The sequence below is a fragment of the Myotis myotis genome, unplaced genomic scaffold (genome assembly GCF_014108235.1).
Source record: "Myotis myotis isolate mMyoMyo1 unplaced genomic scaffold, mMyoMyo1.p scaffold_m19_p_1, whole genome shotgun sequence".
NCBI classification, from domain to species: Eukaryota; Metazoa; Chordata; class Mammalia; order Chiroptera; family Vespertilionidae; genus Myotis; species Myotis myotis.
In genome coordinates, this window is record NW_023416313.1 from 137208199 (window position 1) to 137223961 (window position 15763).

General features: G+C 43.1%; 1 protein-coding gene across 8 annotated transcripts in view; it reads left to right on the forward strand.

The window, feature by feature from the left end:
- LOC118678095 (cofilin-2) overlaps positions 1–11840 on the forward strand; it is a 156329-nt gene extending 144489 nt beyond the window's left edge. For 5 of the 8 annotated variants that reach the window (XM_036353229.1, XM_036353151.1, XM_036353182.1 and 2 more), the window contains 3 exons: positions 10286–10593; positions 10712–10788; positions 10875–11840. In XM_036353229.1, the coding sequence (XP_036209122.1) occupies positions 10286–10593; positions 10712–10788; positions 10875–10987 (498 nt within the window). In that variant the 3' untranslated portion in view covers positions 10988–11840. Of the gene's footprint in view, positions 1–9081; positions 9239–9489; positions 9625–10046; positions 10170–10285; positions 10594–10711; positions 10789–10874 lie in introns of those variants that run through there. The other 3 variants (XM_036353238.1, XM_036353258.1, XM_036353248.1) reach the window with 3 other exon arrangements.
- Positions 11841–15763: the final 3923 nt, after the last annotated feature.

Consider the following 15763-nt stretch of genomic DNA (forward strand, 5'->3'; position numbering starts at 1 on the left):
AACAGAAACTTTGCAGGCCAGAAGGGAGTGGCAAGAAATATTCAAAGTGATGAATACCAAGAACCTACAACCAAGATTACTTTATCCAGCAAAGCTATCATTCAGAACGGAAGGTCAGATAAAGAGCTTCACAGATAAGGAAAAGCTAAAGGAGTTCATCACCACCAAACCAGTATTATATGAAATGCTGAAAGGTATCCTTTAAGAAGAGGAAGAAGAAAAAAAAAAAGGTAAAGATACAAATTATGAACAACAAATATGCATCTATCAACAAGTGAATCTAAGAATCAAGTGAATAAATAATCTGGTGATCATAATAGAATCAGGGACATAGAAAGGGAATGGACTGACTATTCTTGGGGGGGAAAGGGGTGTGGGAGATGCGGGAAGAGACTGGACAAAAATCGTGCACCTATGGAAGAGGACAGTGGGTGGGGAGTGAGGGCGGAGGGTGGGGCGGGAGCTGGGAGGAGGGGAGTTATGGGGGGAAAAAAAAGAGGAACAAATGTAATAATCTGAACAATAAAGATTTAATTTAAAAAAAAAAAAAAAAAGGAAAAAAGGAGAGGTTGGGAGCTTCAGTCACCCGCCAGCCTGAAAACGGCCCTCAGCCCCTCACCCAGACTGGCCAGGCACCCCAGTGGGGACCCCCACCCTGAAGGGTGTGTGACCAGCTGCAAACAGCCATCATCCCTCATCCAGGCTGGCCAGGCACCCCAGTGGGGACACCCACCCTGATCCAGGACACCCTTCAGGGCAAACCAGCAGGCCCCCACCCGTGCACCAGGCCTCTATCCTATATAGTAAAAGGGTAATATGCCTCCCAGCACCGGGATCAGCGGAGCAGCGAGGCCTCCCAGCACTGGGATCAGCGGAGCCGTGAGGCCTCCCACCACCGGGATCAGCTGAGCAGCAAGGCCTCACTGCCCCGGTGTCACGCAGAGCAGCGAGGCCTCCTAGCACTGGGATGAGCGGAGCCACGAGGCCTTCTGGCCCCTGGAGCAGCGTGACAGGGGGCAGTGCCCAAACCCCCTGATCGCCCTGTGGCTCTGTGTGTGACAGGGGGCGGGGCCACAACCTCCCTATCCGCCCTGCTCTGTTCGTGAAAGGGGAAGGCGCCCCAACCCCCTGATCGGCCTGCTCTGTGTGTGACAGGGTGGAGCCGCAACCTCCCCATCAGCCCTGCCCTGAGTGTGACAGGGGGGAGTGCCCCAACCCCCGAGTCGGCCCTACCCTGAGTGTGACTGAGGGTGGCATCACAACCTCCTGATCGGCCCTGCTCTGTGCATGATAGGGGGGAGCTCCCCAACCCCCTGATCGGCCCTGCTCTGTGCGTGACAGAGGGCAGTGCCCCAACCTCCTGATCGGCCGGCTCTGTGAGTGACAGGGGGTGGCGCCGCAACCTCCCCATTGACCCTGCCTTGAGTGTGACAGGGGCGGCGCCCCAACCCCCCAATCGGCCCTACCCTGAGCATGACTGAGGGTGGCATCGCAACCTCCCAATCCGCCCTGCTCTGTGCATGACAGGGGGCAGCACTCCAACTCCCCAATCGGCCCTGCTCTGAGCCCGACCAGGGGCTGCACCCAGGGATTGGGCCTTCCCTCTGCCACCTGGGAGCGGGCCTAAGCCAGCAGGTCATTATCTCCTGAGGGGTCCCAGACTGCAAGAGGGCACAAGTGGGGCTGAGGGACACCCCCCTACCAGTGCACAAATTTTTTGTGCACCGGGCCTCTAGTCCTATATAATAAAAGAGAAACATGCAAATTAGCCATCCCTCTGCTACGCTCAAGCCATGCCCACCAGCCAATCAGCATGATATGCAAATTAACCTAACAAAGATGGTGGTGGCCACGGAGCTGAAGGCTTGGGTTGCCCTGGTGACCAAGAGAGGAAGCCAAATTTCCCGCCTGCCCTGGCCTCCACTAAAGGAGTGGCTAGGGGCCTGGGTCATCAGGAGTGGGGTGGAAACTACACAGCCGGGAGCGGGAACTTCCCAGGGTGGGCGCCAGGCAGCTGGGAGCAGGGCAGTAACTTCTGCCGCGTTGCCATGGTGACGCGGCAGAAGTTCCCGCCCCATAGCTGCTTGCTCATTCACTTACTTGCACATTCATTCACTCATTCACTTACTCACTCACTCATTATTCACTCACTCAGTCAGCAAACACTCCCAGGTCCCTGGCACCAGGCCAGGCACTGAAGGTGAAACAGGATAAGACAGAACTATGTCCTCAAGATGTTAGTAATTCAGTAGGGCGAAGCAGGCACATGAACGAGGCAGTTGTATGCACAGACACACTGTACTGGGTTCAGTGAGGGCTGTAACTAATGCTGACTTTGTTCTCTTGATAAAATGGGGCCTCAGGAGCCAGGCCTCCCCAAGCCTATAGGCCTGCGCGTAGGCCCAGAGCGGCCAGGGTCCCGGAACATGACAGAGGGTGCAGGTCGGGCTGAGGGATCTGCCTCCCCACCCCCGTGCACAAATTTCGTGCACTAGGGCCCTAGTAGTACAAATAAAGAACACATTGGAAGGAATACACAGCAGATTAGGGGAAGCTGAGGATCGAATCAGTGAATTAGAAGACAGGGTTGAAAAAATCAATCAGAGAACCAAAAAGAAAAAACAATTAAAAAACAGGAGGACAGCTTAAGGGAGCTGTGGGACAACGTGAAACAATATTAGAATAGCAGATGTACCAGAAGAGGCAGAAAGGGAGAGAGGGATAGACAACGTGTTTAAAGAAAAAATGACAGAAACTTCCCTAACTTGTAAAGAAAAAAGTCACACAAGTTCAGGAGTCACAGAGAACCCCAAACAAGAATCCAACAGGCTCATGCCCAGACACATCATAATTAAAACGCCAAAAAGTAAGGACAAATAGAGAATATTAAAGGCAGCAAGAGAAAAGCAAACTGTCACCTACAAAGGAGTTCCCATAAGGCTGACATCTGATTTCTCATCAGAAACTCTACAGGCCAGAAGGGAATGGTATGAAGTACTCAAGGATCTGAAATTAAGGATCTGAAACCAAGATTACTATCCAGCAAGGCTATCATTCAAAAAAGACGGTCAAATAAAGAGCTTCCCAGACAAAAAATGGCTAAAGGAGTACATCACCACCAAGCCAGCATTACAAGAAATGCTAAAGAGACTGCTATAATAAGAAGAAACAGAGAGAAACCTAGGCATACAGAATTAAAATGGCAATAAATAAGTACCTATCATTAATAACCTTAAATGTAAATGGATTAAATGCTCCAATCAAAAGGCATGAGGTAGCTGAATGGATACAAAAACATGACCCAACTATATGCTGTCTACAAGAGACCCACCTCAAAACAAAAGATACGCACAGAACGAGAATGAAGGGATGGGGAAAAAAAAAATTTCCATGCAAATGGAAAAGAAAAAAAGCTGGAGTAGCAATACTCATATGCGACAAAATAAACTTCAAAATGAAGGCCATCAGGGGATTGTCAAGGGCGGGGGAAAAGAAAAGGAGACATATGTAATACTCTTTGTAATACTTTAAGCAATAAAAAAAATAAAATTTAAAAAAAAAAAAAAATGAAGGCCATCACAAGAGACAACAAAGGTCACTACATAATACTAAAGGGATCGATCCAACAAGAGGATATAACCCTGGAAGGGAAGGAGGACTGTGGAGTGAATGCTGATGGATATGGGATGTTCTTTTGGGAGTGATAAAATATTCTAAAATTGGTAATGGTTGCATAATTGTGAATATCCTAAAAATATTGAATGGTACACTTTAAAGGGGTGACTTTCATGGTATGTGAATAATATCTCAATATAGCTATTATTAAAAATATACATTTGAAAAATCTTGATTGGCCTTATCTTATTCATGTCTGTTAATACATAGTTTTCACGTTACATTTTCCATGTCTGTATAATTTCTGTCTATGATTTAAAACCCTACATCTTTTGTAATAAAGCACGCTAAACAAAGGATTTCCACCTTAAATAAATTACTAGGAGGTTGCTTTTCTCAGATGCTGTTTTTGTATATGGTTTGGATAATTTAGGTAACCAGCTGCTACTTATTATCATGATTGAATTAATATCACAAGTAACTGATAGTGGATCTGATAAATGTGTCTGTGAGCTAATGAACTGAAACAGGTATTTATAGATATAGAATTTGAAACTATTTAAACTACATTTCACTATTTACTCCACGTCACTGTTGCTATCCTCTAGCTCACCACCTCTTCACGTGACACAGACTGCTAAATTCCTTTATTGTGAGGTCATATTCCTAAATTAAAAAGCATTAGAGATGAGACATGTAAAACCCAAAATGAGTTTTGTGGCTCAGAGAGTGAGTCACAGAATTAGACTTCAACACATCTCCCATTACATTTCTTTCTTTTTATTAGAGAGACAGAGAAGAATCGAGAGAGAGAGAGAGAGAGAGAGAGAGAGAGAGAGAGAGAGAGAGAGAGAGAGAGAGAGAGAGAGAGAGACATTGATTTGTGGTTGCTTCTTGTACGTGCCCTGACGGGGGATCTTACCCGAAACCGTGGTGCATAGGGAGGACACTCTAACCAACGGAGCTACCCAGCCAGGGCCCATTACATTTATTTCCTAGTTATAAGCTCAAATTTGAATTTAGAAAAGTACATGATGTGACTCCTTACCAGTCTTTTAGCTCGGGCGTGGGGTAGGAGGGATGTGTCAGAATAAAGGAGGCACGTGGGTAGAAAGGTACATTTTGAAGTTGTGAGTGTCTTCATGCTTACATTTGTCTTTGTCAGGAAGTGGCTGTGGGAGCTGAGAGTGATGTGTCTTGACAAGGAGTGGGGCTCAAACAGAGTTTTTCAGCATAACCTTCCAAATGTATTGTTTTAGATAGCACCTGAAAAAATGATCTTAAACTTTGACATGCCACAGAACTCTATCAAGGTCGTTTCTTGGGAGAATATGCATTAGGAGGTGTTCACTTTTCCAATTTTCTAAGGACTCTTGAGTAAACTAACTTTAGCTGAGTCTTACAAATCAATACAATGAAGCTTGGGATGCTACATGACTGGCCTGTAAGAGTAAAAACATGCTCTCACCTTCATTCACTCTGCACTGGTGGTAACAACAGCCCTTGGGTTCCTATTCCTGTGCTGGAAGCTTTACATACACTATCTCACTTGATCCTCACCATGATCCCAAGAGGGAGGAGGTAACATAATCCATTTTATACACGAGGAAAAACCCTTAGCCCAGTTAAGTAAATGACACTACTGTGTCAGAGCTGAGATTCCATTCAGATCCAGCCTCTTTTTTTTTTTAATTGATTTCAGAAAGGAAAGGAGAGGGAGAGAGAGACAGAAACATCAATAATGAGAGAGAATCATTGATCAGCTGCCTCCTGCACGCCACCACTGGAGAGCAACCCAGGCATGTGCTCTGACCCCTACCCGGGAATCCAACTGTGACTTCCTGGTTCATAAGTCCATGCTCAACCACTGAGCCACGGCAACCAGACTAGATCCATCCTCTTTGAGGTTACTCTCATTTGGTTCCTAATGGTTGTTTCTAACTGCCATCCCTGTGTCCAGCAAAGGGAAAATTAGAGCTTAGATGTGTGTTCTAGTACTGAATTGTTCAGGATCATACCTGTTCGTTGTTTGTTTGGGCTTGAAATTGCTAAAGAGAACATCTGTGGTGTGGTAGGAAAAATAATGGCCCCCAAAAGATGTCCCTATCCTAAACCCCAGAACCCAGAACATAAGGATTAATATGATGATTTTGAGATGAGATATTTAGAATTACTGAGGGGTCCCAACCAATCACAGTAGTCATTAAAAGTGGAGGAGGGAGGCAGGAGAGAGTCAGAGACAGGATGACTAAAGCAGATGTGAGGGTGGCGCAATTGCTGTCTGGGAGCCACAAACCAAGGTACATGGCAGCCTCTAAGCTGGAAAAGGCAAGAAAACAGATTCTCCTCTACTGTCTCCAAAAGCAACGAAGTGCTGCCAATAGCCTTGATTTTAGCCCCATAAGAATCATTTCTGACTTCTGGCCTCCAAAAATTGCAAGACAATAAGTTTGTGTTGTTTTTAAGCCACTAAATGTGTGGTGATTCGTTATAGCAGCCACAGGAAACTAATATAGATGATATTTAACATTCAGATCCTGGTTCATAAGTCCATGCTCAACCACGACACAGGGGCCACAATTCATGCAGCAATGCTTCATAATGCTGTCCCTTTACCACGGAAGCGGTGGTAGGTGTTATAAATAACAGGTATGAAGAGAAGAGAAGGAGTTGCTACTGCCCCTGAGGTTCTAAGGGCCAGCCTCACAAGGACATGTAGAAAGGCCTCACAGTCTTCAGGAGCTTCCTTTTTGTTCTCTTACTAGCACTGAAGCATCTTAAATTCATTACTTCATCATCTACTGAGCACCTACTACGTTCCAGGCTCCAGAAATTCGAAGATGAGTAGGACTCAGATTCATAAGGAGCTTGCCATCTAGCAGGGTGGCAGAACACATAAACAAGTTATTTCAAGGCAACAAGATATCTGCAAAGACAAAAATATCTTCAAGAAAAGAATCCTAGAGCATGGGAGATGAACTCTGCTTAGGGAAGGTGAAAGGAGCAGGGAGGTTTGGGAAGGGGTTGATGTCACAACTGGGGGTGTCTAACATCTTCGGAATCCCCAGCTTTGGTGGGAGAGGTTCTGACGCCTAATCTAGGGGACCCTAGATCTAGTTCCTGTGAGGGCTGTGGCCTCTGTGGAATCTCTTTGCTGCAAATTTAAAGGCTGAGAAGAGAGGGAGTCCCTGAGAGGAAGAGTACAGGAAGGAGAATTGCTGATACCCACACATAGCAGGTGCTTGGAGCCATTCTCCATGATTTCCATGGAATTTCAAAAGAGAGAGAGAGCCTTGCTGGTGTTGCTCAGTGGTTGAGCATCAACCTAAGAATCAGGAGGTTGGGGTTCGATTCCCGATCAGGGCACATGCCCAGGTTGTGAGCTTGAACCCCAGTAAGGGGGGGGGGTGCAGGAGGTAGCTGATCAATGGTTCTCTCATCATGGATGTTTCTATCTATCTCTGCCTCTCTTTTCCTCTCTGAAATCAATAAAAAATATATTTTTTTAAAAAGAGAGAAAGAAAGTGAAAGGTTTCATAAACTATACTGTACCAGCTAGATGTTAAAGTATTATTATCTACTTGCTTGGGATTCATGCTTAGATATTGGGAAATTTTTTCTCAATTTTTCGTCTCTAAACTAAGTCATTCTTCCTCTTAAGAAAATAAACACAACAATGGACATAAAAACTAGATCTATGTTTCCTGAGCAATACTTAAGCATGCTCCATTTAAAATATGTTGATTTTGGATACAAGAATTTATCATTTTGTACAGACCAGCACATAACCCCTTCTCATTATGATTTTCTATCCCTAAACTTATTTAATCCTATTTAATAGGTATGCCCACTATTTCCTGAGAAACACTGATATAGTAGGAAACTGAACTTTAAAGCTGGAAAGTACTTGAAAGATCATTTAATCAGAACTTGTTTTACAGATGAAGCACCTAAGGTCTGCAGGGGTGGAAAGCCATGGAGGTGGGGCAGTGCCAACATTAATACCCAAATCCCTCCAACTCCCAGCCCCAAGGACACTGCACTTCTGGCTTAGTTTCCTTCAAGGTTTATCTGGACTTACTATTTTGTTCCCAAATTTTTAGGCAGTAAAAATTCTACCTTTTTAGTGCAAGTCTTTTTTCACAAAATAAGTTTCACTACTGATCAGGGTTTTAAATTCATTTAACCGATTTTACAAGTGAAGAAAGTAAAGTAGAAATTGTACATGTTAAGGAGAAAGGTAGCATAAGCCAGCCCAAAGTAATTAAATACGTAAAGTGTTTCATGTGTAACATTTTCATTATAAACTCATGAGTTCATTTAAATACTTATGAACATTTTCCTTAAAGTAGAAAGTGGCATTTTTTTCTATGACAAATGGCATCCTTGTTACGCAGTGAAAAGGTTGGTTAGAGAAGAGCCTTGGCTGTTCCACAAGCTGGAAGGTGATTGCCAAGAAGAGGGAGCAATCTCTACTCTTGGACCCAGTGGGTGACCTGCCCTGGACCGTCAGGGCGGGGGCTCGCGGGAAAGCCTCCTAGCAGAGCTGGATCCAACATCCACTCCTACAAGGTCTGACACAGAAAAGGGTATCACCAAGGGATGCTACTGCCAATGTTCCCCCTATCATTTCAACCACAGACTTTAGACAGTGATTTTCCACCTGTTTATCATTTTGTTTTTTCCGGAGTCACTCAATCAACTGGGTAACCCCTAGAGCAGTGGTTCTCAACCTGTGGGTCGCGACCCCTTTGGGGGGTCTAAGGACCCTTTCACAGGGGTCGCCTAAGACCATCGGAAAACACATATATAATTACCTATTGTTTTTGTGATTAATCACTATGCTCTAATTATGTTCAATTTGTAACAATGAAAATACATCCTGCATATCAGATATTTACATGACGATTCATAACAGTAGCAAAATTACAGTTATGAAGTAGCAACGAAAATAATTTTATGGTTGGGGTCACCACAATATGAGGAACTGTATTAAAGGGTCGAAGGTTGAGAACCACTGCTTCAGACAGTGATTTTCCACCTGTTTATCACGTTGTGTTTTCCCGAGTCATTGGATCAACTGGGTAACCCCTAGTGTTTCCCTCATCTAAGTGGAGGAAGATCTGACAGTTCACCGGGTCTCGCATGGGGGGGCTTTCCAAAATGACCCCAAGGGTTGGAATTCAGCCCCTTTGCAGGGAAACCCCCGGCGGAGAGAAGACTCCTCCGTGCGTCACCGCCTCACGCGCACCCGACCCGGGCGCAGCGCCCCGCGGAGGCAGCGCGGAGACGCCCCTCGGGAGCCGCGCTCCGGCCGGGCGGTGCCCTGGGAAGGAGGCGGCTCCGCGGAGCAGGCCCGCCGGCGCGCGCCGGGGTCAGGTCGAGGACGCGGGCGGGGCGGAGGCGGAAGGGCCGGCCCGGGGCGTGCCACGTGACCGCCCGCCCGCCCGCGCCGCAGCCCCCCAGCCGCCGCCGCCGCCGCCGCCGCCGCCGCCGCCTCTCGGGCTGCAGCTCCCGGCGTGCCCCGCACTCGCCGCTCCCCGCCCCTCCTCCTCCTCCTCCGCCTCCTCCCTGTGCCGCCGAGTCGGAGCCCAGCCGCGCAGCCACAGCCGCGGGCACTATGGTAAGGCGGGCGTGCCGGCCCGGGGCCGGGGGCCGGGGCGGGGGGCCGGGGCCGGGCGCGGCGAGCCTGGGAGGGAGACCGCCATTTTAACCTGATTTTGGCCTCAAAGGTGGTTGCTCCTGCGCTGCGCCGCGCCCCGCTGCTGGGTCTCCGCCGGCCTGCCTTCCCGCCGCCAGGCTGGGCCCTGCCGCTCCTCGGATTCCTGGGGCGGGCGGGCCGGGGCGCGGGCGCGGCGGGGGGCCTACGCCGGCGGCGGGGGCGGGGGCGCGGGCGGCGGCGCGACTAGGGGAGCGGGGACCCGCGCGGGCGTGGCTGCGGAGCGCCCCGCGCGCGCCGCGTTTGCCCTTCGCTGCCCGGTTTGGGTTAACGCGCGCGATCTAACATCGGTACGTGCTCCGACCCTTGCCGAGGGGTTTCGGTGAGGGGCTGGGCGGCCCGGGGAGGCTCGGGAGGGGGGTAAAGGTTTCTCAAAACGCTTTCCCGGGTGAAAAGCGTTTGCACCAGACCCGTTAGGTCGGTGTCTGCATTTGCGCTGCGAGGCGGTTACGTTGAAGCTGTGGGCGGTTTGGAGTTCACACTTGATTCTCTTTCCTTATGAGGAAACGGCACTGGCTAGAGGACTTTAAAGAAAAAAAATAGTAGAAGCATTAACTGAAATCCAAGTGTGTTTTTTTAAGGCCTTCAGAGTTGACACAATACAGAAGGTATTTTTGCTGTTGCTCCCGAAGCTCTGACATCACCCAGTGAAAGAGGAAACATTTCAGGGATGGGACAGCCTGTATTTGTCCCTTTCCCTCAACCTCCCATTCACTCCAACCAGCAAACCGCCTTTAAAAGGATGGGTGGGGCAGGACGAGTGAGAATCCTTAGATGCATTAATATGCTGGCACTTAAAATGTGGCAAATCTGATCGGGCTGCTTGCACGGGAAGGTGCGATTTTTGATGTCCAGACGAAAGTGAATCCTCTCCAGGCAAATAGTAATTTTGGTTAAACCAAAATACTTGTTCTGATTTACTGTTCTTTTTTTATTATTATTTATTTTTAGGCTTCTGGAGTTACAGTGAATGATGAAGTCATCAAAGTTTTTAATGATATGAAAGTAAGGAAATCGTCTACACAAGAAGAGATCAAAAAAAGAAAGAAAGCGGTTCTCTTCTGTTTAAGCGATGACAAAAGACAAATAATTGTAGAGGAAGCAAAGCAGATCTTGGTGGGTGACATTGGTGATACTGTAGAGGACCCCTACACATCTTTTGTGAAGTTGCTACCTCTGAATGATTGCCGATATGCTTTGTACGATGCCACATACGAAACAAAAGAGTCTAAGAAAGAAGACCTAGTATTTATATTCTGGTGTGTAAAAACAAAAGAAAAAAGCACTTTTAAAATGCAAGGATTGTTATTAACATAGTCAGTTTTGCCTTTGTTTTTCTTTTAAGTGGTGTTCAACAATTTTTTTTTTCTCCTGTAGGGCTCCTGAAAGTGCACCTTTAAAAAGCAAGATGATTTATGCTAGCTCTAAAGATGCCATTAAGAAGAAATTTACAGGTACAAACATGGAATATTTTGTGCAGAGGAATTACTCTTTCTTACTTATAGTAAGGTAATGGGATACATTTTTTTTTTCTTTTTAGGTATTAAACACGAGTGGCAAGTAAATGGCTTGGATGACATAAAGGACCGTTCAACACTTGGAGAGAAATTGGGAGGCAACGTAGTAGTTTCACTTGAAGGAAAACCCTTATAAAATGACAGTCAAGTGCCATGTGGATCTTAAGGAGCTTCCATTTCTCCAGCTCAGTCAATTGGAATAGTATTAGGTTTTTGTTTTTCTCCTCTTCCCACTGGGTCCTTCCAACACAATGGATGAAGGAAATATCATTCATGTAAGCAGCCTATCAGTGATTGCCATTAGACTGTTTAATACTGTTACTTTGATGTAGAACCCAAGGAATGCCTTCCCATGATATTATAGCCAAAACAACTGGTTACATGCCTCCCTTGCAGCAAGCACTACACTGAATGTGATTGTCAATGTGAATAGCTTAGAGTACTGCAAAGGGTAAGCTAATTGAATGCCTTGAAAGTATTATCCACTGGTCAGATGGTAAACTTTATTCAGTATTATTTATCGTTGCATTTGATTGCAGTTCTATGAGGCTCCAGCATTCATACACCTCACCTGCCTTGGCAAGCCTGTTTTTGTGACATGGCAGCACGGATATAACACTATGCATTGAGAGCACTTTTTTTTGTATTGAGTTTAACTTCCCACCCTCAAAAGGAATGCCAATTAAGTTGTGTTAACTGTGTCATCAACTTACCCAAGTCAGTGTTCATTCCTGTTACCTGCATATCTTCTGAAAAGAAGTAGCTGTTATTAATGCCTTTTTGTTTTCCATTGAGTGTACACTACTGATAAAGTGTAGGTAGGAGTTTTATGTTTACCATGTAAGTCTTGCAACACTAAAGATATTTTATCAGTCATGATGGCAATTTCTGTATAAAAGAGCCTTAAATGGAACGTTGTTTTTGAGATCAAACTCCCCACCCTCACAAAAATGGCCACTTTGCAATAAAAATTGTGGCATGTTACGGAACGTTGCCTTGTTTTCCTTGGACATTTTGCAAATGTTATGTGAAGCAAACAGCTATTATTAATCTCGGCATTGGTCATTTAAGAATTTTTTCGTACGACATTCATGCATGGTATTTTCCAGTTTTGTTGGGTTTATTTGGTTTAAAAAGATATACTATCCTAAAGCCAACTAATATAAAAATATTAGAGGGATACTTTTATAAGCATTAGTTTATTTCCTTATGAATTAATATGGAAATCAGAAATTTTTTTTTTTTTTTTTTTTTTGCACTTTGACATAAATACTCTCCAATACCTGATTTGTTCTTTGAATAAATTAGGGTATTATTTTTTAATTCACGTTTACATTTTTAAGTAGTTAAGTAGTAGAAGCAGGAAGCTCTTATTGTGTATTTGATCATAATAAAAATAATTTGTAAAATGTCCACAAGTTTAATAATACTTCTCATATTTAGAGACTTTTATTTTAGCTACTATTTCTTAATATATTTTACAAATTGGAAAAAAAATAATTGATGTAACAGTTTTAAACATTAGGAGTGGAGTTTGGCTGTGGTCCAGACTGTTCTCCTTATAGAGAATTTGATCTGCTCAGTGTGAGCAGTTTGCTGTTAGCCAGAGCTATTTATGGCATACACATGCTTTTGTATCTTGTCATAGTTATCCACAAATGGCAAAACTGGACTGGATTCTACTGGTATGCAAAACAGGCATGCTAGTAAGCAGTCAGTGGTGGCTGAGAAGAGAACTTAACCCCATAGCTCTGAAGAATGCTCTTATCACAAAACAGGAAATGAAAAATCCCCCTTTTTTAATGTGTACAAGTAATTTGAATATGTTAATTAGATATTTTACCATATTTTCAAAAGATTTTTTAGTTGAAAACAGAAGTTAAATGTGTGGGCTTCCATTTAAAATTATATGAATGGCTTGGGATCTTTTGCACTGAGCGATTTTATTTCAGGCTTCCAGCTGTCCCTGTGAATTACCCTGAACATTCTGATAGCTTTTTGGTAAGGCCAAACTCCTCTAAGTTAAGCAGGAAGATACTGACATATACAAAACCATATGTGTAACTGATACTTATACCTTGGAATTTTCCTCATTTTTCTAAGAAATAAGGAACTTTATATAAGTTATGTAGTATCTTTTGTTTTTTTATAGCTGATTTCTCAATTTTCGTATATGCCTCTTTATATAATTTCAGAGATTAAATATTGCTTCAACTGTGGTACTTTGATTTGTTAGATCAACAGAACTGATTTTACTATTAAGTTCATCTGTGAAATACATCTTTGTGCATAAAGCCAAAAATATTGATAAAATTAATGGTTCACATGTTATTTGAGACTAATTTGGCATTTGATACCATTTTATTTTACAATCATTTACAGTGAAACAATGCTCCAGTTAGCTTTAAAAGGTATACGGTGCTAATTAGTAAAATATTGAGGATAATATTTTACTGCTAGCTTGCAAAATTATAAGTGTTAAAAAATAAAATATATGAAAATATATAAAGCTGTTGAGATGTGTTTACTTCAGAACATTAAAATTTTTAAAACTAATATTGTAAATCAGAGAGGCACCATTATCTTGAGCCTTTTTTAGGGTTTTAGTTGATTGTACTTTCTCATTTAGAGATAATGATTTTCTTTGAAAACAGTGTTGTAGCAATTAATTTTAATATTGTCAGACAAATGGGAACAGTTGGCATGTATCCCAAACTGGCTATCAGCTGTTGTTTTCCATCATTATGTAATGTGGCCAGCATCGTGTATTTAATGTACCTTTTCAAATTGGAAGAAAAGCCTTTTGTTCAGTTTGGAGTTTCTCTGATATAGGTCCTTTGTAGCAACTAATTTATGGAATCTGGCAAATGAGCTTTGGAAGAAAATAGTTTTAAAAGTGTTTCCTTGTTAAGAAATAATCTCAGCAGTGGTAAATCATAGAGGAGTTGGAAGCACCTTTCATTACATTTGCCACTCTGAAAAAATAATCTGGTTCTGCTTTTTATAGGTCCTGTTTTTGCTTTCAAATTTAATACTTTGAGATCCAAAACAAATATGATTATTCATTTTTCAATGGACATTATTGCTATGAGAGAAATGCAGGCAGGCTCCAGTGATTATTGCTTTTCAGACAGCATGAATTTATAGATTAGATATTCTGTTTTGTTTCAACCGATAGGAAGTCTGAGGCTTTTCTTTTGCTCTTAAGCATTGAAGTAATTGCTTTCTTTCCATGTAGAATTGGGAGTCATCCCTCCACTTCAATTTCTTGTCATAAAGCATTTAGGCAAATTAATCTCTTTGAGCTTCAGTTTCTTCCTACTATGAGAATGTGACCATCTGTCTACCATACCTGGTTGCTGAGGATTAAATATGGCAAAGCCTTTTACAAAACAGGAAAATGCTATGAAGATGTAATAATCTATTCATTCTAAATGAGTGTAGTTAAGTAGATTAAAAAAACATGTTAAAAATAAGAATTACAACCCTAGCCAGTTTGGCTCAGTGGATGGAGCGTCGGCCTGTGGACTGAAGGGCCCCGGGTTTGATTCCGGTCAAGGGCATGTACCTTGGTTTCGGGCACATCCCCAGTGGGAGGTGTGCAGGAGGCAGCTGATCAATGTTTCTCTCCCATCGTTATTTCTAACTATCCCTCTCCCTTCCTCTCTGTAAAAAAATCAACAAAATATATTTTTTAAAAAATAAGAATTATAGTCCTAGCCGGTTTGGATAGAGTGTCAGTCTGAGGACTGAAGGGTCCCGGGTTCAATTCATGTCAAGGGCACATCTGTTACAGGCTCGATGCCCAACCCTGGTTGGGGTGTCTGTGGGAGACAACCAATTGATGAATATTTCTCTCTCTGTCTCTCCTCCCTTCCACTCTAAAACACCAATGGAAAAATATCCTTCGGTGAGGATTAACCAAAAAAAAAGTATTATAAGTCTTTGAACCTCTTTATTTTTGTAACCAACTTAATATGACCATTTAAAGACTAATTAGCTGATAAGTAGCATCTTTTTCAGAATGAAGAAAAAAGTGTGGCTTCAGTTGATGTTTGTTACTATTAATTTTTTTAGTGTAGTTTGCTTAGTCACATGTGACTGATCAGATACTATTTTTCCCCAAAATAATTTTGAGATAAAAAATTATTTTCTGCCCTGGCTGGTGTGACTTGGTTGGAGTGTTGTCTCATGTTCAATTCCAGGTCAGGGTACATACCCAGGTTGTGGGTTCAAGCCCTAGCCAATCAATGTTTCTCTCACATCGATGTTTCTCTCCCTCCCCCTTTCCTCTCTCTAAAATCAATAAAAGGTATGTCCTCAAGTGAGGATTTAAAAAAAGATTTTCTTAGATGTTTCAGTATTGTAAATTTATGGGATTATGGAAACCATAAGGACTATGTAGACATTTTCCAGAAAGCTGATACCTCTTTATATATTTATTTTTATATATATCTTAATCCTAAAACCTTGCATATTTCCCTCCTCCTGCTCAATACTCATCTTCCTAAGGAGAGAATACTATGTATTATAGTGTTTTAAGTCCTAGGACTTTGGTATCAGATGTCTAGGTTATTCACATATAGGCTTTAGGCCTTTAACACTTACTAATTGAATGATATTAGGGAAATCATTTAACCTCAGTCTTATTAGTTCATGTTTAAAAGAGGGGTAATAATTGTACTCCATTTTATAGGATTATGAAGACAAGTGAAAGCACCTGGAATAAGTCCTGGCACGTAGTAAACACTCCATAGGATGACACTAAAAGTTATAGTCCAAACCAGGACACATTTTTGTTTTTTATTGCTTAAAATATTACGAGTAGTACATTTGTCTCCTATTTTTTTTTAAAGTTAAATCTTTATTTTTCAGATTATTACAGTTCCTTCTTTTTCCCCCCATAGCTCCC